Source organism: Macaca nemestrina, chromosome 2 (genome assembly GCF_043159975.1).
Source record: "Macaca nemestrina isolate mMacNem1 chromosome 2, mMacNem.hap1, whole genome shotgun sequence".
Taxonomy (NCBI): domain Eukaryota; kingdom Metazoa; phylum Chordata; class Mammalia; order Primates; family Cercopithecidae; genus Macaca; species Macaca nemestrina.
Window position 1 is genome coordinate 24567447 of NC_092126.1, and position 24828 is coordinate 24592274.

The 24828-nt window shown below is 41.1% G+C and overlaps 1 protein-coding gene across 3 annotated transcripts in view; it reads right to left on the minus strand.

Annotated features, from left to right (window-relative positions):
- Positions 1-24828, minus strand: part of LOC105488915 (ubiquitin conjugating enzyme E2 E2) — a 386674-nt gene that overhangs the window by 82223 nt on the left and 279623 nt on the right. For 2 of the 3 annotated variants that reach the window (XM_011753422.2, XM_011753423.2), the window contains exon 4: positions 3933-4065. In XM_011753422.2, the coding sequence (XP_011751724.1) occupies positions 3933-4065 (133 nt within the window). Of the gene's footprint in view, positions 1-3932; positions 4066-24828 lie in introns of those variants that run through there. The other variant, XR_011619641.1, reaches the window with a different exon arrangement.

A 24828-nucleotide genomic window follows, 5' to 3' on the forward strand; every position in this document is an offset into this window, starting at 1 on the left:
TGCCCAGATAATTTTTATATTTTTAGTAGAGATGGGATTTTGCCACGTTGGCCAGGCTGGTCTCGAACTCCTGATCTCAAGTGATTCTCCTGTCTCAGCCTCCCAAAGTGCTGGGATTACCAGAGTGAGCAACTGCACCTGGCTGATGAGTAATTACCTATAAATTTAAAAACTAATTATCTATGAATCTAAAAGCTAATCCCCAACAAAACACAAAGCAACTTCTGGCCGGGCGTGGTGGCTCATGATTGTAATCCTAGCACTTTGGGAGGCTGAAGTGGCTGGATCACCTGAGGTCGTCAGGAGTTTGAGACCAGCCTGGCCAACATGGCAAAACCCTGTCTCTACTAAAAATACAAAAAATAGGCCGAGTGTGGTGGCAGGCGCCATAATCCCAGCTACTCGGGAGGCTGAGGCAGGAAAATCGCTTGAATCCAGGGGGTGGAAGTTGCAGTGAGCTGAGATCGTGCCACTTCACTCCAGCCTGGGCAAAAGAGTGAACTGTTTCTCAAAAAATAAACAAACAAAAAAACAAAGCAACTTCTACCTTGAAAACAGATATCTGAATTAAAACATTAAAACATATGTCTACACTGAAAAACAAATAGGCATAAAAAGCTTTTATACTTCGAACACTAGCAGTTCATTACACTTTTCTTTTTGGCCATAATGTAGTATTCCTAGATGGAGTTCTATTAAACAGGTATTTTCTCAGAGAAATAATATCATAATTGGTGGTTAAGTACTCAATTGAAGACCTGACAACAGATGCAATGGACAATGTCACACAAGAAAAGATACCATGTAAAATGCCTTACCTACTTTGAAATAGTAAAATTGTGCTATAGGTTAAGTAAAAGGCATAAACATATAAGAAATTCAATGTCCTAAAAATTGTACTGAAATATAGCATTTGAAAAGTACTAGTACTCAACCTATTTAAAACTAGAACACTAAGTTTAATGAACATTATGTACTCAGGTAATAACTGTTTTGCTTGCCTTATTAGAATTTGGCAAATTCTGGAAGAAATTACTAGAAGAGCTCATCTCTGATTTTTAAAAATTGGGCAGTGGAAGATAGGGTGTTCAACCTGACCAAGCCCTACTGTGAAAAAGTTCCTGCAACAAGAAGGGGCATCTCAAATCGTTCCTCTGACCTTTAAAAGCTACACTGGAGCTCTACAGTGTTTAGAAGTCCTCATAAAAGGTTCTATTTATGAGAATTTGGAAAAAATAATCTCATGAACCCAATCATGCTATGGACTAATTTTATGGTATGTATATCCACACAAATAACCATCAGTTAGCCCATCCGATGTTTTTATAAGCCTCTGCTCTTATAAGTAATTTCCCCTGACAACTACTGCTTCCCTGGTTCATTCTTCAGAGTATTGGGAAATGCTGCAGGAATCAAAATGCATGGCTAACGTGAAAAAAAAAAAAAGAGCAAAGGAGAGAAAAATACCAAGTAGCAGAGAAAAAAAACCCAAGACAACTTGAAACATGTACTATTTAAACTAACAGGACACTAGAAAAGCATGGAGATGTTACATCAAAACTATTAATAAAAGTATTTGTTTTACTTAATAGCCTTCACTACACACCAAGTTTTTTCTCCCTCGAGTAACACACCTATCTACAAAATCTGATTTCTAAAACTGATATATTAGGAGGTGATAATTTGCTTTTAAAAACTTTCCACAGGTATCTATCAAATGTGCATTTGAATTGTGGTTCTAGGTACCAAAGTTTGATTTTTTTTTCTCCTTAGAGATTGTCTGGTCCAACTCATTACGTGGAGGGATTCAATTATTTTCTGGTAAGATTCTTGACAGGTAGTAACTCAGTTTTTTCTTGAACACTCCTAGTAAAGGGAAGTGTGGTGTCTCAGAAGTAGAGTCACACACAAGTTGACTGTCCAACTGTGGGTCAGATTTCCCTCAGAAAAAATTGAAATCTACTTCCCTGTAACTGACACCCTCCTGCTTCTATTTTTGTCCCATCCAACCATCCTGGATAAAGTCCAACGCCTACCCACACCATAGTCCCTGAAACATTTGAGGACAGATAAAGCATTCTTCCCATGCCCTATTTTTACCAGTCAAGTTCTCCATGGCAAGTGTATATAATTCAGTGGAAAGTACATAGCCCCTGGAGTCAGACTTCAGTAGATTCCTGGTTGTACATTCTTGGAAAACCTCTCTAAGTCTCATCTATGTTTCCTTCTCTGTGACAGGGGAACACCCTAGTCTTACTGGAGCGTTCTGGAGAAGAAATGAGTTGGCAGAGCTGATGCCCAGTAGAGTGCTCGACTCAGTGAAGAACGTCAAGAATGCGATTGACTCTCTCCCCTTCAGCTTATTCGAGCTTTGTTTAACCACACATTTCTGTCATTCAGAAATTGGATAAGCCCACACATTTTCTGAAACTGCTAATCTCAAGGAACAGATCACATCAGATTTACAAGCAGCACAATATCCTGGTCTGAGTTTTCTTCCCCCTTCCTCATTCTGTGCATCCTTTACTGTAGAGGCTGAGAAAGAAAGGTCCTTACATCCCTCGTAGTACAACAGATACTCCAGGTAACTTAAGGGCTGGTCTAAAGCAGAAAAGAAAGGTATAAGGGTCCCATCCAGTAAAGGGAGAAGATAAGTATTACATTTACTGTGGCTTTGTCACTGAAAATCTGCCAAATGCAAGCTCTTGGTGGTCACCAGTGCCACCAGCCCTGACAGCTTGAATAAAATGTATTGTGTAACGTAGGAAGAAGTATGGGCTTTGGAGCCAGGCTTTCCAGATTCAAATCCTTATACCACCATTTGCTTGATGCATAGTGCTGGACAAGTTACTTAGTTCCTCTGTCCTTGGTTTCCTCATTGAGGATAATTATAGTTACTACTTTTTGCTTTGGTAACACTATCTAAGCATCAATGGAAAGGAAGGAAGAAAGGAAGAGCAGGGGCAAAAAAGAAGAGGGAGGGTAATTATAGAAAGTCATCGTGAAAGTCTAGTCTTATTCTTGTTTTCTTATATTGTTTACTCCAACCTACACAATGCAAACAAGTTTTCTATCCCTGTGCATTGTGACCTTAAGTCAGGGCCAGATGAGAATTCTTTCTTGGTAGCCAAAACATAGTGTCCTCAGGGTCATTTCCTTTGCCATAGTGGAGAACAAATGCTAATAGAGATGACATGATTTAAAAACATCTGACTTATAGGCAGTAGAAAGGAATGTAAAGACTTTCTAAAGTATACAATCTTGGCTTAAATAAGTGAGAGTTCTTTCATGTTCTGATTTCACTACACTCTTGCACATCAGATATGAACATAAATGACTTTTCATTAATTAGTTTCATTAATGAACTATTATAAATACTTCTTTACTAAATTTTCTTAACATGATTTTTACGTCTCTGTGGGTCATACTTTCCATACTAGTCCATGTGTACTACATGTGAGCAGCTGAACTCTAGAGGCACCAAAACTCAAACCTCCATAGCTCGTGCTATAAACTTTGCCTTGGCAAGGCTTCCTTCTCCTTTAGCCTGATTATTGCGCTTAGCTTGCTTGGGCTCTGGCTCCAGGCTACGTCTGATTCTCTGGGCTCTGGTACTAACCCTGGCCCAATCTTATGCCCCCATTTTCACCCATAAAACATGGTGTTTTATATTACATTAAAATGTATAACAAAGAAAGGAGATAATGAAGAGAAAAAGGAGGAGAAAAAAACAATGAAATCAGTAAAAAGTTGGGGTGGAGGAATAACCTACAATTTTTTTACACTGTTTCATTTTATACACTATCAATCCTGGGAAGCTGTCTGTGACAACAGAATAGACATGCATCCCTAGAAATGTATATTTAAGAATAAGTATATGTATCTAGAAATATAATCCATATTGCTAAAAACCAATGAAAATTCATACTGACCTTAGGGGGTTTAAACGGATAGTCTGGTGAAAAGGTAATGTCAAGAAAGAACACCCCTCCTTCATAGACAGATCCTGGGGGTCCCAATATAGTTGACCTCCATTCATAAATGTTGTCTCCTTTGGGTCCAGCACTGAAATAAGACATACAAATGAAATGTGCTTAGAAATTATATACAGGCTGGAATTTAACAAAATCTATTTATGATAACCAATTGAGCAATTCCATAAAAACACAAAAAATTAATCAGTTAACTCTGTTAAGATTCATATTGTTATTACTTAATAAAAGAACACCAAGATCCTCTTTTGTCATTCACAACCCTAAGCCTATGGAACAAGAATCCAAGGACCATAGGCCAGAGGTAGGAACACAAATGTTTAATAAAAGCATGAAATTATTTGTGATGTCAGAGACAAAATTTCAAAGTTAGAAGGGCCTCTGGGGAATGACTAGTCTGATCCCTTTGCTAACAACTGAGAACACAAAGGAGGTTCAATGTTCATCATCCAAAGTCTCTGCTCAAATATCATATCCCATCTGAATCTTCCTTTCTTTCTTCCCACCCAAAGGACTTCCTGACCCACACATCATGAGCAATAAGGTCTGTAGATGGTAAGATGTATCATTTTGTTTTATAACTGTGTTTTGTAACTACTGCTTCTTTCCACCCCCTCTAGAAGGTGCTTGAGGAACAGGTTGTACCTTGTCCTTAGTGCCTCCTAAGTCAGTATGTTGGATGATGATGGATTAATAACAAAGCAAATGAAGAAGCCACACGGCTACTAGCAGTACACATGTCTCTGAGTTTCAGAGAATTTTGCTGAAAACAATATGGCCCACGTGAGTCAAGTGAATTGTATTAGTTCTCTCAGGTGAAAAGAAGGGCAAAATGAGATTAGGATTTAGCTTTCCAGTGTTCTTTTTGTTTCATCAAGCTATTACCTACATGTAATAATAACAGAATACTAGAAATTCTCCTCACACCCTATAACAAAGTAGGCAACCCTATTAAGAGGCTTGGGAAAGATTTTGTTGCCAATAAGGATTCAGCTTCTTTTCCCTCTTATTTTGAAATGAGTTTATATCTACAAAAAACTCATTACTAAGCAGCCATTTTATCACAAACAGCCATTCATAATTTAAAAAACTCCATAAACTTAGCAAAAGTGGAATAGAAGGAAACTTCTTTAACCTGATAAAAGACATCTATCAAAAACCTCACATCAACTACTATATTCAATGGTAAAATATTAAAAACACTCCCTTTAAATTGATGAGTAAGACAAGAATGGCTGTTATCCCCACTTCTAATCAGTACTGTACTAGAGATCATATTTATTAAAGTATGAAAATCAGAAGGAAAAATAAAAGGTATATGGATTGAGATAGAAGAAATAAAATAGTATTTGTAGTATATATATATGGGCTTTTTTCCCTGTGAACCTAAACACTATATATATGTATATATACACAATGTATTAAACTTAATAAAAAGAGTTTAGCGAAATTGCTAGATATAAGCTCAATATCCAAATATCAACTTCATTTCAATACACCACCAGAAAATGCAATATTTTTTTTTGAGACAGGGTCTCACTAGGTTGCCCAGGCTAGTCTTGGACTCCTGGGCTCAAGTCATTCTTGGGTCTCAGCCTCTCAAGTAGCTGGGTTTACAGGCACGCATCACTGGACCACAACTGGCTCCTAGAAAATATATTTTTAAATGAGTTGCAATAGGTCTTGTAAGGAAGCTATGAATAAAGTCATAAAAGATGTGTAAGATCTTTATGGAGAAAATTATATAAAACTCACTGAAAAATACTCATAAGAGTTAAATAAATGGAGAGAGATACCAAGTTTATGGGTAGGGAGACCTGATATCAGATGTCAATTTCCCCAAATTGATTAATCACAATTCCAATTAAAAAGTCCAACTGCTTTTTAAAACCAAAATTCGACAAGTTGATTTACAACTTTTTTTTGGAAGCTCAAAGAAATTCCTCAAACTTTTCCACACACATATGAAAACCTGATTTATGTCAACTGATGGGACTAGGAAAAGTTTTTATATTTGAAAAACAGAGAAATTGAATTTTTACCCTCAGTAAATAAACAAACTCTGTTGCAGATGGATTAAATATTTAAATGCAAAAGTCAAAATTTTAGAGTTTGACTGAAGAGAGTGACAAGGCAAGCCACAAACTGAGAAAAGATATTTGGATCATATAAAAGTGACCAAATGCTAGTGTTGAGAATATACAAGTTCCTAAGAATCAACTAAAAAAAGACTAACTCTATTAAAAAATACATAGATATTTCCAAAAAAAGGGAAACACAAATGGCCAATAATCATATGAAAAATGCTCAATATCATCAAAATCGGGGAAATGAAACTGAAAATCACAATTCAGTAATATTATTTTACAAAATGCAAAGGCAAAAATAAATGCCAGATAAAACCATGTGTTGATGAGGATGTGGAAAAACTAGAACTGCTATGTACTGCTGATGAGTAGGAGTAATCACTCTGGATAAGAACATAGGCTCATCTAGTTAAGTTGAATATACAGTTGACCCCTAAACAACAGGTCTGCATTGCGTGGGTCAACTTAGATGAAGTAAATTTCAAGAAAATACGCTAGAAAAATTTGAGATTTGTGACAATTTGAAAAAACTTGCTGACAAAGCACTAGCCTAGAAATATTGAAAAATTAAAAGAAAGTTAGGAATGTCATGAGTGCACAAAATATACAAAGGTATTAGTTTTTCTCATTTACTACCAGAAAATATATATCAATCTCTTATGGAAAAGTTAAAATTATCCACACAAACGATACATGATGCCATGTGCATTTAAAAGAAATGTAAGCAAACACAGAGTATTAAATCACAATAAAATGCATAAAAGTAACTGTGGTACATATTGTACTACTGTAATAATTTTGTAGCCACCTCGTGTTGCTATTGCAATGAACTCAGCTATTGCCAATAGCTGCCTAAAATGCCATGTGACAAAAATCATCTCTGCATGAGCAGTTCATCTCTCCAGCAAATTGCATACTGCGGTAAAAACTGATCTCTCTCAGTTCTCGCCTATTTTTCATTGTGTTTGTGCAATACCGTAAATCTTAAATAACACCATGGGATCCATACGAAGGGCCACTAGTGATTCTGGAAGTGCTCCCAACAAGCAGAGAAAAGTCATGCCATTACAAGGGAAAGTTGAACTACTTGATATACACTGTAGATTGAGGTCTACAGTTGTGGTTAGCTGCCATTTCATCTTGTAAACAGATGATGTAAACTTAGGGTAACAATAAACACAGTACAATACTGTAAATGCATTTTCTCTTCCTTATGACTTTCTTAATATTTTCTTTTTTCTAGTTTACTTTATTGTAAGAATACAGCATATATACATATAACATGCAAAATATGTGTTAACTGAAATGTTTATGTTATGAGTAAGACTTCTTGTCAACAGTAGGGTATTATTAGTAGTTAAATTTGGAGAAAGTCAAAAGTTATACATGAATTTTTGATGGCACGGGGGGTTGGTACCTCTAACCCCTGAGTTGTTCAAGGGTCAACTGTACACCTATTTTACAACATAGCAATTATACTCCCAGGTATATACTACAGAGAAACTTTTACATGTGTGTACCACCAGAAGACATTGAGAATGTTTATAGAAGCACTATTTATAATAGTAAAATTGGAGACAACACAAATGGCTACTGACAGAAAAATGGGTAGGAATACTATACAGCAGTGAAAATATACAGATTAACATGAATGAATCTTAAAAATATATTGAATAAAAAATTAAGACTAAAAAGAATATATACAGTATGATACTATTTCTGCAAAGCTTAAAAGCAAGCAAACAAGGATATATACTGTTGAGGGACACATAAATATGAGGTAAGAAAAGAAAATGAGTAGGAAGAAAGTTCAGAAGAGTGGTTTCCTGGGTGGGAGCAGAGGTTGGAGAAGCAGCATACTGAGCTTCAATGGTTCTGGGTATGTTTTACTTCTCAGTGTGTGCAGCGGATTCAGGTGCTTTCTGTTTTATTACCAGGTTTTCTAATCTGCCATGTGTTAGATACGTTATTACATATGTACCAAATTCTTACATTAAGAAAAATTATGTCAAAATCTACCAATATGGTGAGAAAAGCAACGTGCTGCATATGTACAGTGTGATCCTACTGTATAAATTAAAAACAGATCCTACTCTTTAATTTATAAGATCCTACTGTATGAATTTACAGGTCCTATGGTATGAATATTTTATATTATTTATGGATACATATCTATGTCCAAGTCTTTTAAGAAATTATCTGGAAAGATAAACCTAAATTCATGATAATGGTTATGAGAACAACAACGGATGAGGGGGAGTGGGGAGATGGGAGGAAATAGATGTAGAGATGGGAAATGAAGCAGAGTTAAATTTTATTTCTAGTGTTTGATTTCTCTTGTTTAAAAAAAGATGAAGTAAATAAAATCACAGTTATCCTAGTTCATTGCAAAGGGCTGGAATATATTGAGAAGCAGTGGTGTAAGGGACTACAGTACAACATTCCTCCCCCATTGCCCCCATCACCTCCTTCTCCTGAGGCTGGCAATGAGGCACAGACAGAGTATATTCAGCCCAGATGACAATAAAGCTTTGGCAACAACAGCCTCTTGTTGCCAGACAGGCTCACTCACTCAGATGAATAACACACATGGTTATGCCTTGAGCTATAATTAAACCCAATACGAATAGATAACCTTATCAGAAGGAAGAGCTTAAAAGTAGAGAAAATTACAGGTTTATAGTTACAACATTACTTCAAGGTAGATGAATAAATTCAGTTAAAAAAAACACACAGGTGAGTGTATACAGCTATGAAATAACATACACATACACAAACACATCTAGCAAATCCCAAGCTATAATTTCTCTGAGTCACTGTAAGAAATCTTAAAATAGCCTCCCAAGGATGGTAACCACAGTAAATTATAAGATACAGGCTAAATAAGGAGTCGCTACCAAATAGTGCGGCTGAGGAAGGGACTCCGAAGTAGAAGACGGCAGTATCCCACCAAGAAGGGCAATGTCTGCAGATAACATAAACCCAATTTTTGCCCATTCCAAGTTTTATTTGGCTCTCAGTCAGAACTCCAAGTTGTATTGGTTCTTTGAAGTTAGTCAGCTGTCTATGTAGTTATTAACAGTGGACTAAAATAACCCAGCTAATATTATCACTCTGAATTGGTTTATGCTGTCAAAGTGTGCCTCTTTAAGAAATCTTAGCCAGTAGCAACAAATTATCTTGATAACCGACTAGTCTTCTAAAATGCATATAAAACTAGCCTACAATCACAGCACTTTGGGAGGCTGAGGCAGGAGGATCATTTGAGGCCAGGAGTTCGAGACCAGCCTGGCCAACTTGGTGAAACCCCATCTCTATTAATAAAATACAAAAATTTGCCAGGTGTAGTGGTGGGCGTCTGTAATCCCAGCTACTTGGGAGGAGTATCTGGGATACTCCTATCCCAGGAGATAGGAGATGGGATACTACCTGAGGCAGGAGAATTGCTTGAACCTAGGAGGTGGAGGTTGCAGTGAGCCAAGATCACACCACTGCACTCTAGGCTGGGTGGCAGAGTAAGACTCTAGACTCTCAAAAACAAACAAACAAACAAAATGCATATAAAACTAATACTCTTTCCCTTATATAAATTTTTTTTTTTTTTTTTTTTTTGAGACGGAGGCTCGCTCTGTCGCCCAGGCTGGAATGCAGTGGCCAGATCTCAGCTCACTGCAAGCTCTGCCTCCTGGGTTCACGCCATTCTCCTGCCTCAGCCTCCCGAGTAGCTGGGACTACAGGCGCCCGCCATCTCGCCCAGCTAATTTTTTGTATTTTTTAGTAGAGACGGGGTTTCACCGTGTTAGCCAGCATGGTCTCGATCTCCTGACCTCGTGATCCGCCCGTCTCGGCCTCCCAAAGTGCTGGGATTACAGGCTTGAGCCACCGCGCCCGGTCAAAAATTTTAACATTTTAGAAATCATCTAACATTTTAGAAATGTATCACTTGAAATCCCAAAGGTTACAGCAGTGGTTCTTGAACTGCACAGCCCTCTGCCCCACTCCTATTTGGATATGTACCAGTTGAGAACCCAACATCCAAAACTTTGCTGTATATGGTAGCCATGTGGCTATTAAGCACTTGAAATGTGGCTAGGGCAAATTGAAATGTGCTGTCTGTATGTGTAAAATATACACCAAAGGTTGAAGACTTAATGCAAAAGAAAGTAAAATAGCTCATTAATAATTTTAATTACTATTTACCTATTAATTTAATAATTTTAACGAACAACTACATGTTGAAATGGTAATACTTGGAACGTACTGGCGTAAAAATTTATTAAAATATGCTTCGCCTATTGCTTTTTCCTTTAGTGTGGCTATCAGGAAATTTAAAATTACATACGTGGCTCACATCATATTTCTGTATCATGAATCGAGAATTGAGAAAGAAATCTGTAGACTGGGCCGGGTGCGGTGGCTCAAGCCTGTAATCCTAGCACTTTGGGAGGCCGAGACGGGCGGATCAAGAGGTCAGGAGATCGAGACCATCCTGGCTAACACGGTGAAACTCCATCTCTACTAAAAAAATACAAAAAAAAAAAAAACTAGCCGGGCGAGGTGGCGGGTGCCTGTGGTCCCAGCTACTCGGGAGGCTGAGGCAGGAGAATGGCGTGAACCCGGGAGGCGGAACTTGCAGTGAGCTCAGATCCGGCCACTGCACTCCAGCCTAGGCAACAGAGCGAGATTCCGTCTCAAAAAAAAAAAAAAAAAAAAAAGAAATCTGTAGACTGTTTTTTCTTTTAATGATCACTTATCTCTCAAGCTGATCAAATAAAATTTGGTGCCGGAGGACACTTGCAGTACAGAGCAATGATGAAGAACATAAACAGGCTCTGGAGTCAGACTAAGTTGTCTGAATCCTAGCCTTGGCATTTAAAGCCTGGTAGGACCTGGGTAAATGTGTAATTTTTCTATGTCTTAGTTTCCTTGACTGCAAAATGAGATAATTATAGTACCAATCTTGTAAATTTTTAGTAGAATTGTACTCACAGAACTTGGAAAATAGTAACCCTCCAAAGGTCAGTTGCTGTTGTGGTTGCTGTTACATGTTGTAGATGATCAAAAATACACTCAAAGAGGCTGTTTTGTAAATTTATAAGAATGGTTTCAGAACTGAAAAACAAGGCTACAAAGATGTGTACATCAAAAAATAATAGTAATGATTCTGTAAACTAATCTTATGATGTATATTTAGACATAGCAGAACTGTAGAAAACGTGTATATTCACTGCTGCCACTCTTAGGAAATTCAAATTATCAATGAATAGAATGTTTATTTAACATCAGGATTTTCAGGTATTAGGTTATTTAGTAATGTTTTCCCACTTGCAACATTCTGAAAATGATCAATTCCCTTACTGTTTTATTTTCAGATTTTTTTTTTAAATAAGAAAAAAACCTAAAGCTTTCATAGTTAAATTTCAAAATAAAAACACAATGAGGTAAATCTTTTAGAATGAAAAATATCAGCAAATTACGATTTGGCTGAATGCCCAAGGTTGCTGCTTCAGGAGAAATTCTGCAACGGAATCAAACCACGTTCAGCTTCCCATGCTGCAGCCTACAGTGGATGAGCCCCTATGTACAGCTGAAATATTACATGTAATAAAAGTCATGAAAGTAATTAGGCTCTCACTGTCTTTACTTAAGATCATAAGATGCTTTTAATATACTGAATACTTTTCAATCTGCTGTGCCACATCTGTGATTCTAAGACCAAGAGTTTTTGGCTCTGTCTACTGCTTTTTTACTTAACACTGACTTTGGGACAGGTAAAGAGGAAGGATGCCTTGGCAATGTTGGGATTCTGGCTCCATAGAAAGAATATGTCTGACTTGCCACCACTTTTCACTTAACCTTTCTGTGCCTCAATCCCTTCGTAAGTAAAATGAGATGATGGTACCTCAAAATAAAGTAAAATATCTCATTAGTAATTTTAATAATTACTCTTTATCTATTTAATAATTACAGGTTAATAATAATTACAGGTTGAAATGGTGGGCTAAAAATGTAAAATAAAATTCACCTATTTCTTTTTTCCTCTTTTTAATGTGACTACTAGGATATTTAAAATTACATACATAGCTCACAGTATATTTCTACATCATGAATCAAAGAAGTTGGGAGGTTATTGGGAGGTTTGATGATATTATTACAAAAAAAGTGCTTAGAACCTTGCTTGAACATACCAAATGCTGAATAAACATTAGCTATGTATATTATAAGTCTAAATCTTGATTGAAGGGATTATAATTGATGGCATAACTAGAAGAAATTAAAGGGGAATGGGCTTTTTAAAATTAATATTCATAGAATAAGCTAGCTGAATATAAAGTTTTAACGGCAATGGATACCTAAACTGTGTGTTTAAAAAATCTAATCATACTACACAGCAAGTGAGAATTGCTATCTGTTAATCCCACAACCCAGTGAAATTCTCTTACAATAGGTGTGTGACTGATCAGGTAGGGAACATCTTGTCTGAACAATAGGTGTTCAGTCCCTGTAAATCCAGGGAACTGACCTGAAATTACTAGGGATGGGGTAGTAAGAAGATGATGAGGGGATTTTTCAAAAGCTTTAGCAATCCTTGCTTATAAGCAGAGTCCATGTAACTGAATTCATCCTTCCTGTGGGAAAGTACATTGTTCACATTCAAACTATATACTGCACCTATGTCCAAAGCCCCTTTGGAAGCTAGCTGCAGGGATATTGAGATTTTGGCATACAACACAATAATGAAGGTGTTTCTCTAGTGGCAGTCTCCCTCTAATTTAGGGTTCTACTCCATTTTGTTTGTCCTCTTCAATGTCTGCCTACTTAGGGGCTCTACCATGAACTACCTAGTCTTTTCACCTTCATTCTGGGTATCTCATTATCTATCTTTGACGATCACCTACCAAACTGTTAGCATCTCTAATCTGGTCATAAATCTGAGAGTCATCCTTGACCATGCCTCTTTTTTCTCCTCTGCTCTAAGTCCCCCAAATCCTGTTGAATCTTACTTCAGTGTTATCTCTGTACTATGATTATTGGCCACATCAGCTCTCATTTAGATTATGGCACCAGCATCTTGCATGGTTTCCCTGCCTCCAGTTTTGCTTCCTTCCAATCTGTTCACCAAACTGCAGATAGGGTAATTTCCAGAAACTCCTTTAAATAGGATCTTTTGCTTCCCTGCTTTCTCTAGGTTCTTCATGATCAAGCCCAAAGTTCTTTGTAGCATACAAAGTCTTTCATAAAGAATTGGCTCCCACTTACACTTCTGGTCCCACCCCTTGCCATCTCAAAGCTCCCCTTCAACTCGATTACTCCAATCATACTGGAATTACTTGCAGAGCTTTCAAGAGAGCTGGGCTCTTTCTTGTCTCCTGGCTTTTGTATAAGATGTTCTGTAGGTCTGACCATTCTATTTGACCCCTAGTCCATAACTTAGCTGCAACCTTTCCGATCTGCTAAAAGCTGTACTAAGTTCTCCTTTGGAAGTGGTAACATTCTGTGCAAATATAAACGTTATAAAAACATATATATAGGACCTCTAATTTTGGTGGAAAAAGACATATTAAGAAACAGTATTAACTGGATCATAGGAAAAAAAGAACTCTATACTGACAGTGAAAAGGCATTCCCTATGCCCCCAGAGGGTGTTCAGAAACAGGCCAGTTCTGTAGTGTCTGAGAGGAGGACAAATGAAGACTAGTATTCCATAAACCCCTGAGATTCCCTGTATTTGTATTAATTTTTTCTAAAAACCAATACTGCCAAAGTCTACCAAAACATCTTAGGAAGTTAGCATATAATAGTGCTGATAGAAAAGATCCATTTCATAAACTAAACTCCATGCAGAACTGGACTGTTAATTTTATCCTCCATAAGGCTTCTTTCTAGTCCTTAAACATCTGGTTCTAATTCTCCTGAAATATTCCAAGAAAAATAATTATTTTGTACTTTTTGGTCAGTGAGTGCTTAATAAACAGGAATGATGTTTACCCTAAGCACACTTTACAGATTTGAGATGTAAAGACGAAAAAAATGATTTTGGTGATCTTTCACCAAATATCATTTTAAAGTCACTATTGTTACCTACTCTGTACCCTTTGTTATCACTGTCAACAACTTAGCAGAGAGGAATAAATAGAAGAAAAAGAATATTTTAAATGAAAAAATAACTACTACTTAATAATCATAATACTTCCCTTTCCCAGGGAAAGTAGTAGCCAGCAAGCTTAGAGAGTAAACTAGCCTTCTATGAGTCACTGAGAAAGGAAGACTTCTTCAGCAAGTTCATGACACTCCTCGACTTCCCTGCCTCTTTTTGTGTTACCTGTGTGTATATTTCATTTTCCCAATGTGTGGATACACTGCAATGAGTACACAACTATGCCAACAGACTTAAAATTTTAAGACACATAACTGTATAAAGTAGTGAGCAGGGATAAGTAGAGAAATTGGGAAACGGGAAGAAAGACTACAGGGAAAAACTGTATAATCTTCCTTTCCTTTTTAAGCTACACTTTTATAATACGCATTTACTTGTAAACATAAAGACCAACCATGGAATCAACAAGAACTAAGTCTTACTTTTTACAGGTTGAGTATCTCTTATTGAAATGCTTGGGACCAAAAGTTTTCCAGATTTAAAATTTTCAAATTTTGGATGTTCAACCTGTATATACATGGGTTGTTAGAAATAGGTTATGATTATAAAGACTTTGGAAACCATCTAGATTTCAACTTTTTTTATAACACAGAAGCAAGCAAGCATTAGAACTGGAATAGAAATCCATGCAGTTGGACAATTAGGCATAAAATCAATCAGAATTAAAATACTGAATTACAAAATCTGCAATCCTTTAATTAGCTGAAACGACTCTAGAAATGAGCTGTGTTGTTCTCAACCTTTTGTCCCCTTTTCCACTATACCTTTCTCTCCTTGCAGTAAAAATGGCTCACTTCAGCAGTGATTCTCAGCATGTATATGGGGGGAAGGGGAAAGAAAGGAATACTTAGGAAAAATGAAAAGGCTCCTTCCCTGCTGAACGCTTCCACTGAAAGCCTTCACTTCAAAGGCAATAATATTAAGGGTCAGAAAAGTGAAGTGCTTTGCTCAAGGTCACACCCAGAGAAGAAAACCTGAACTCTCTAATCCAGGGTTCCCCAACTCCCAGTACCAGTCCGTGGCCTGTTAGGAAGCAGGCCACACAGCAGGAGGTAAGCAGCAGGTGAGTGAGCAAAGCTTCATGTGTATTTACAGGCGCTCCCCATTGTTCGTATTACTCGCATTATCCCGTGACACTGTTGTTGTTACCAGGCAAAGCAAGAAACTAGCAGGGCTCACCTCTTCCTTGACCTCTGCACTTACACCATGGCAAACCCTACTGTGAAGTGTGCATGCGAGGATCTAGGTTGTGCGCTCCTTATGAGAATCTAGTACCTAACGACCTGTTACTGTCTCCCATCACCCTCAGATGGGACCGGCTAGATGTAGAAAAACAAGTTCAGGGTGACTTCTTTGGCCCCGGCATTTGTGGACCGGAGAACATCACCCGAGAGCGCCGGCGCGACTTCCCTGGCCCCCCCACACCTGAGGACCAGAGAACTTCGCCCGAGTGTGTGCATATTTGCAATAAAAGACTGCCACTTTCTTATGTACTTTGGCCTCATGTTTAATTACTTAGCTCTCTTAAATTAAGTTACATTAAATTAAATTAAAACAGTTGGTGCAGAAACCCGACCCAGGAGGAGACCCTTCCTCAACATCCCCTAAGGGTCTAACGAACCTCCTCCACAGCGAACCGGCTCCCAACCCAACCAGCCACGAACACCAAACAAGTGTTCCAGCTTTCCACTGGTGCCGCTCTGAGAATTTCTTCTTCGGTGAGTACTCCCCTTTGTTAACCATCTCCGTCCGTTTCCGTGTCCTTGGCCTAGAGTCGTACGTATGCCCAAGGACGTAGCCACCCTGTGGCGCAGTGAGGCCTTCAACCCGGAGACGTCCATCTTGAAGTTCCTCAATTCTCCGTTAGTGGCTCCAGGAGCCCCCGGTCCCCAGCAGTGGCAAAGGACACTTTGCCACTGCGTGAGGTCGGTTTCCATTTCTGGTGGTTAAACAATGGGAACCTCACAATCGAAAATCCCTACAAACACCCCTTTAGAGTGTCTCTTCCAAAATTTGGAAGCCTTACATCTAGCTCAATATTTAAAACGAAAGCGGCTAATTTTCCTCTCCACTGTGGCATGCCAAAAACCCGGGAGGAGACCCCTCCTCAGGGCCCCCTAAGGTCCGAGGAGCCTCCTCCTTCCACGCTGCGGACGGACCAGGATCTAGACATCGCTTTCCACACCTCCAAGTCTCCTAGGGGTGAGTATCTCTTGCCTCCCTCTCATACTCCTTGGCCAGAAGTCCTGCGCAGGCCCAAGGTTTTTTTGGTCACCAGGTGACCCACAGGAGAGTTCCCAAAGGTAGAGACGTCTGCCCAAAGGAACTCCATTCCAGTCCGTGTGAGACCCGTCCAGGACGGAGACGTCCGCCTGGAGGTAATCTCCATTCTGGCTCCAGGAGCCTCCCGGTCTCTAGTGGCTCCAAAGGATGCTTTGTAGCCAGGTAGAGTTCGGTTTCCGCCTATAGGCGAGAGAAAGGCAATAGGAAATCCCCAATCCAAAATACCTAGAGATACCCCTTTAGGGTGTCTTCTAACTAATCTCAAAACTTTACAATTAGAGCAAGATCTTAAACAAAAGCGACTGATTTTACTTTCCACTGTGGCGTGGCCAGTCTCAACGGCCGCCTGAAGGCACTTTAGACCGTAACATTTTAATTAGATCTCTCTAATTTCTGCCAGAGGCTCAGAAAGTGGTCAGAAATTATCTACGTCCAAGGCTTTTAGGATTTGCGCTCTCGCCCAGACCTGTGCGCCTGGTGTTAAATGGCCCAGGTCTTGTTAGCCTAAACCCCTAAACCCTGCCCTTGGCCCCCACCTCAGCAACTGAGGAGGAATCCACCTCCATTTCAGATGGGGCCGAAGGCAGGCGACCTCCCTCCCAACTTTCCAACCCCCCTCCCTATGGACTTCCTACCGCCCCTCCCGACACTCCTCCCTCAGCCACTCCTCTTACCTCTCCCATTTCCGCCCACACTCGCTCCAAGACCGCGGTAGCGGCCCCCATTAGTCAGCCCTCTACCAGTCAGCCTGTCTTAACCTACCCTACTGGTCAGTCTGTTCCAACCTTCCCTGCTAGTTTGTTGCCCCCTCCCCTACCCCGAGAAGTTGCTGGAGCCAAAGGCGTGGTTAGAGTCCACGTCCCCTTTTCCTTGGCTGACCTTTCCAAAACTGAAGAACAACTTGGCGACTTCTCAGCCAACCCCACCTAATATTCCAAAGAGTTTCGATACCTAGGCCAGAGCATATAACCTTACCTGGCATGACTTACATGTCATTCTTACTTCCACTCTTAACCCAGAGGAAAGAGAGTGCATTCTCGCAGCCGCCAGGCAACATGCAGATCAATGGCATTTAACCGATGCCACCGTCCTGTTAGGAAAGATGGCTGTCCCGTCCATAGAACCAGATTGGGATTACCAACCGCAGCAGCCCGGCCACCATAGGAGAGACATTATGGTTCAATGTCTCTTGGCCAGTATGCAGGCAGCCTCTAACAAAGTGGTCAATTTTGATAAACTAAAGGAAATCATCCAGCACCCAGATGAGAACCCGGCTTCCTTCCTAAATCGCCTTACAGAGGCACTAGCCCAATTTATTCGGCTAGACCCCACCTCCCCAGCCGGAGCAGCTGTCCTAGCCTCCGATTTTATTTCCCAGTCAACCTCAGATATTCGAAAAAAGCAAAAAAAGGTTGAAGATGGGCCTCAGACTCCCATACAGGAAAATTGGCCTTTAAAGTTTTTAACTCCAGAGAAGCAGCAGCTGAGGCCGCAGAGCTAGACAAGGAGAAAAGAAGGACTGTGCTTCAGGCGCAAGCTCTAGTGGCTGCCCTCCAACCAGCGTTGCCCACTGTGCCGGCAGGGAAGACACAGGGTAAGTCTCCCAGGGGCTCCTGCTATAAATGCGGAGACCCAGGACACTGGGCAAACCAGTGTCCCCAGGCCAAGCCGGCCACTCCGTCTGGCCCATGCTTTAAGTGTGGCACAACTGGGCATTGGGAAAAAAGGTGTCCAAATCCTCACCTGCCTACCACGCCGTGCCCAACCTGCCAACAGGAAGGACACTGGAAGTCTGATTGCCCCGCCAGCAGGGCAGGCATTGCGCCTCAACGTGGTGCCTCTCCTCAAGGGTCGGAAGGCTCCTTCCAGCTCCTACACCTGGACGACGACTGATGGTGCCCACATTCGGAGACCCCTGTCACCCTCACTGAGCCTAGGGTAACTCTACAGGTAGCAGGTAAGCCAATTTCTTTTCTCGTCAATACGGAGGCTACCTATTCTGTTTTACAATTATATTCTGTTTCGCCAACCTATGGAGGTCCTAACCGGCCATCCACTATCTCAGTAGTTGGGGTAGACGGTAAACCGTCTAACCCTCGCCAGACCCCAATGCTAAGTTACTGCCTGGACTATGCATGTTTTGCCCACTCTTTCCTCATCATGCCCTCTTGTCCCACCCCCCTCTCAGGATGAAACATCTTAACCTAACTCAAAACATCTATTCCCCTTCCCTTATCTCCAGGTGGCCAGGTTCTACTCAAGGATCAACACCCTCCTCAAATTTTCCCGCTTCCTCACCATTCTTCATCTTAACTGACTTTTCCCTCATAAACCCCATAGACACCCTCCTTCCCGACCCATCCCCCAGCCAGTAGGTTTCCCAACTTTTTACTCTCATAGAAGACCTAGCTTGGCAGGGTGCCCTTTGTGATTTCGGCAATGTTGAACTTACTCTCTACACCTTTGTCATCATTATTATGGTTCACTCTAATTCCCCTAGTTACTCCTACTAATCCTAACTTTAAAAAAAAAAAAAAAAAGTTCAGGTCTCCCACTGATTCTACATGATGGTGAGTTACATAATTATTTCATTATGTATTAATGTAATAATAGAAATAAAGTGCATAATAAATGTAACGTGCTTGAATCATCCCAAAACCATCCCCCGACCCACGCCATCTGTTGAAAAATTGTCTTCTATGAAACTGGTCCATGGTGCCAAAAAGGTGGGGGACCACTGCTCTAATTCTAAAGTGAAGACTCTTACCCTGTCACTACTCCTGCCAATTAGATACGAAGACTGAAGAAAAAAACCAGAAAGGTAACCATTATGATAAACTACCCTGCTTGACGGACACCAGAGATTAAGATGCACATTGGAGTGTATTTTTCAACCTTTTCTTCCTGGGCATGTTTCAAATATGTAATGAAAGGCCTCAAGATACTCAGGGTTTCCAGAAATAGCCTCTCTTATCTGTACTGTAAGAACACTTGGGCCTGTGAGCTAGCCAATGTAGCGAAGAGTATTTCTTAAATTAATTCCACCCCCACCTCCCACCTGTTAGAGAGGGAAGCTGTGGAGTTTTAATGTATCTACCCATCTTATCTGCAGTATAAACAAGCTTTTGACAAGAATGCAAACCACTGCTGTCCCTACACAGTTTTCAGGAAGCCAAATCCCTTCTCAAAAATTTTCAATTCTCAAAAATGTTACTACTCATACATGCGGAATGTAAAGCTCCCTGGTATCATTCTAATTGCATAATTATTACTTTCTAATATTTACAAAAGTAATCACAGTAAAAATTCCATTTAGAAGTTAAGATGGGGCAGATCGGAGGGACAGTTAACTATCTTAGACAGATTAGTTAAGGTATGTAATTTGTGTTCTCACTCAAGTGGGAGTTGAACAATAAGAACACATGGACACAGGGAGGAGAACATCACACACCGGGGCCTGTCGGGGGGTGGGGGCGCTAGCGGAGGGATAACATTTGGAGAAATACCTAATGTAGGTGATGGGTTGATGGGTGCAGCAAACCACCATGGCCTGTGTATACCTATGTAACAAAACTGCACGTTCTGCACATGTACCCCAGAACATAAAAGTCTAATTTTAAAAAAAAGAAATGTAATTTGTATAGTTATTATCAAGACAAATTGTTTCTAAAGTAGGTTAAATACCTACAAGACACTCAATACACTTTTCTTTGGCTGAGAACATCTTTTGTTTCTTGGCTATCTATGAAAATAATAAACAATTTCTTCATACAGTTGTCTAGTTTATTCCTAAAAAGGTTGGCTGTGATATCCCACTATCTGCATTTTTTTTTTTTTTATTCCTCACACAATCATCTAGCTCCAAGACCCATCATCACTGTCCTCTTCTACCATGCTGTTTGGAAGCCAACGTTATCAAAGCAGAGGAAGTGGAAGACAACGCAACCAGAAGACTAACAGCAAAAGTGACCTATACACAGAGACACTTAATAAATGCTTGTTGAAGAATAATAAAGAAATATCTATCGTAAAACATGAATCTATTACCATAACATAGTGGTAAAGAAAGTATGCTTCAGATCCAGAGATGAAGGGTCCAAAGCCTGGCACTGCCACTTACCTTGTAACTCAGAACAAGTTACTTAATCTCTTGATGTTACAGTTGTCCATCTCTGAAAAAGTAGCTACTTCAGAAAGTTGATGTGAGCATCAAATGAATTAATATATGTAAAGTGCCTAGAACAGTGCCTGGCTCATAGTAAGGGCTCTGTAAGTTTATGCTATTGATGGTGGTGGTAGCGCATCTGGATTGGCCACTGTGGGGACACTGGCCATAGTGGGGGAGGCATGTCTGGGGTTGTGCGCTCTGTGAAGCTGGCAGGGGCAGGGAACAGGTGATCCCAGTGGAAGCCCCAGACCCTACTGAGTTGGCAGGGTGGGGGCCTGCACTTCTAGGCGCAGCTGCAGCTGCCCAGCAGTGGTTCTGACCTGGGCATCCCTGTGCTCTTAGGACCTGGAAAGCCCCCTGCCCCTGCAGGCTCGTAAGGGCCTGCTCCCACTCCCCAGCCTCTTCCCGGTCCCAGCACCTGCTCCAGTGCAGAGCAAAGTTATAGCTGAGCCTGGGCACTGTTGCGACCTGGCTGGGTGTGCACACACTTGGGGTGGTGCTGACATGCCAGCCCCCCATCCCCACCACTTTGGCTCCCTCTGAAGCTTTGGGTGCTGACGAGCTCAGGGAGGGAGGCTGGGGGTGTTGAGGGAAACTCAGCATGGGCCTGTAAGCACCCCTCAGCATAGACAGCCTGGGCACCACAGACAGCATGTTGATGGTGGTGGGAGGCAGACAGGAACCGCCTGAAGTCTGGGGACTGGGCTGCCAATCCAAGGTGGAGTATGCAACCCAGAGTGAGAACTTCATTGATGCCTCTTGGTCAGTCGAATGGTGCTTTTTCTAGGCCCGACCATGGACCAATCAGCACATACTTCCTTCATTCTGAGCACATAAAAACCTCAGACTCAGCCAGACTCAGACACTCATTGGTATAACTTGCCTGCTGAAAGGAGTTACCCACTTTGGGTCTCCTGAGAGCTGTTCTGTCACTCGATAAAGCTTCTCTATGTCTTGCTCACCCTCCAGTTGTCTGCATAACCTCATTCTTCCCAGACGTGGGACAAGAACTTGAAACCTGCAGTGGCAGGGCCAGGTCAGCTCAGGAGCCGTTGGTCGGAGCAGAACGGTGGGACTGAAAGAGCTGTAGTACAAACAAGCTGAAACATGCCCCTGTGAAAACATGCTCTCCTCCATTTGCCATGCTGCAGTCAAAGATAAAGAAGAGCTGCAGCTCTCCTGGGAACCCAGATCTCAGGGCTCCCTGAGCCAGAGCCGTGACATACTGTAATACCTTCTATGGGGCTCTGCAGTTCCTGGCATCTCTGAGTTTTCAGATGCCACTGCATTCCCCTTGTCTGGATGTGGGTGCCTGCAGTGGAAGCCTCTTGTGGTATATCTGTTACAGCTACAGCCTTGCACAGAGATGGCACCCATAGCTGCCCGCCTTGCCACAGGAGCTGGTGTACCTGGCTGTGCGCAGTGACCAGACCTCACGATTGCTCACTCACATACCCCTCGCCACTTTGTGCCTGGCTCACCCTTGGCAGGTGTAAGATCCAGGCCAGTAGTGCAAGCTGAGTGCAGCCTGCTGGGCCGAGTGGGTGGAACAAGCCCCGTGGGCATGAGCAAAACTCAAGCAGAGGCGCTGCCAGTCACAGAGGTTTCCAGCTGGTGAAGTGACACCTGAGGATCCCGTGACACTACTGTTACCAGGCAAAGCAAGAAGCTAGGAGGGCTCACCTCTTCCTTGACCTCTGCACTTATACCATGGAAACAGTAAGAATTTCTCTTTAAGAGCTCTAATTTCCCTTTTCTATACCAGCTGTATGACATCTTGCATGCTAATGTCTCTCTCTGTCCCCCATACTTCTCCCCACCAAATGCTGAGATCATGAAAAAATGCACAAATGACCTGATAAATCCCACCATTCTTGGTTTATAATTCAGTGAAGAATACCTTCAGTTTTGCATCATCCATTCTATAACATCTGAAGGCAGTGCCAGGCTGAAGTTCCCACATACTCTGAAACAGTGGCTTTACAATTAATCCTCTCACCTCCATGATATACACACATTACTACTTCAACAAAAACAAGAGGTTTGTTTTTGTTTTTCTTTTTTTTTTTTTTAAGTTTAGGGGAAGAAAGGCCAAGTGTCAGCTCTGTTCAGGAAGAAAAGTGCTAGATAGTTAAAATAGGCTCTGTAAATAATAATCTAAGAATAAAAGATATTGATTGATTGCCAACAAGAAGTAGTGTTGAGGCCAGGTGTGGCTCATGCCTGTAATCCCAGCACTTTGGGAGGATGAGGTGGGTGGATCACTTGAGGTTAGGAGTTGGAGATCAGCCTGGCCAACATAATGAAACCCTGTCTCTATTAAAAATACAACAAGTAGCTGGGCGTGGTTGCAGGCACCTGTAACCACGCCCAGCTACTGTACTTGGGAGGCTGAGATTACTTGGGAGGCTTGAACCCTGGATGTGGAGGCTGCAGTGAGCCAAGATCATGCCACTGCACTCCAGCCTGGGTCACAGAGCGAGACTCCATCTCAAAAAAACAAATGTAGTGTTAAGTGGACTCACTTAAATACTTTCCTATGATTACTTCAGGAAATCAAGACTCCCACAGGACTAAAATACTAGCTATACAGTGTTGAGACTTATTTTCAGTAGTTACCCACTGATAATGGCTTGACTGTGTTCCCACCCAAATTTCTTCTTCAATTGTAGCTCCCATAATCCCCATGTGTCATGGAGGGACCCAGTGGGAGGTAACTGAATCATGGGGGTGGGTTTTTCCCATGCTGTTCTCCTGAGAGTGAATAAATCGCATGAGATCTGACAGTTTTATAAAGGGCAGTTCCCCTGCACACACTCTCTTGCCTGCCACCATGCAAGACCTGCCTTTGCTCCCCCTTCACCTCCTGCCATGATTGTGAGGCCTTCTAGCCATGTGAAACTGTGAGTTCATTATACCTCTTTTTCTTTATAAATTACCCAGTCTTGGGTATTTCTTTACAGCAGTATGAAAATGGAGTAATACACACATCTTGTGTCAGTGCTCATTATGTGTAGGGCACTGTACTGTGATCTAGGCAAGATAAAGAACATTCTTGATTCCCAAAGGGCTTCCTGTCTGGGCAAGAAGAGAGAGGGTAAGACATATTTGTTCCACAGGATTCATAATCAAGATGCTATGGGAACCCTGCAAAAAAAAAAGTTTTCATTTCCTGGTAGGTGAGCTTCTTCACCCTGTCTTATACCACAGTAGTACCATGTTTCATTTCAGCAGTGACCTGAGAAAAAGAAACATTGGGTTCTCTCAGGATGAGTAAATGATTTGAACAAGTCCCACAGGAGGTTCTGACATGAACTGCATCTCCTCCAGGGAAAGGCTTCATAAAAGGGGTGGCAATTAAGCAATTAAGCTGGGCTGGAAAGGTGAAGTGGATTTTAACTGGTACAGGGAGATAAAGCATAACAGACTAAGGGCACTTCATGGAAAAAGGCAGGGAGAAGAAAGTGGGTTGCCTGTTGGAAGAACAGCAAATATACCAGGATGGCTGAGGTTAGATAGGGTAGGGCCTTACATGACATAACAAGGAATTGGAAAAGTACTCCGGAGAACTGTGATATTCAAATCTGTTGCTCCTAGGAGCTGCAGGGCTCCACTGAGGTCTTTTGGGGTCATTCAGTTTGCTGCTCCCGCCCCAGCTGAGATTCAACAAGACAAACTCCACTGTGTTTGTGTACATTGTCAGTACATAATTTCTTTAAATACTCTTTGAATAAAAGGAGTCCACTGCTTTAAAAAGAGCTTGAATAGCTTCTAGAACTCCCACCCTGCCCCAACAACAAAAAAGCCTGGATCCCAAACCAGACCAGATGAATCAGAATCTAATGAACAACTAGAATCACCATGATAGAACTACTATTACAGACTACGGAGTCACTGAGGGCCTCCAGCAAGAAGCAGCACTGGGCAAACCTACTGAATGAGAAACTACAATTTTGGCAAGGTCCTTGGATGACTGGTGTGTACATTAAAAGTTTGACAGGCACTAGTGGAAGGTTTTAAATAGGAAACACATAATGAAATCCACATAAGAATATTCACCGTTTACTGAGCATCTTCTATGTGCCAGATATTGAGCACCTTTCATATCACTGAGCTCTCTTATCTGTAAAAAAGGCAACA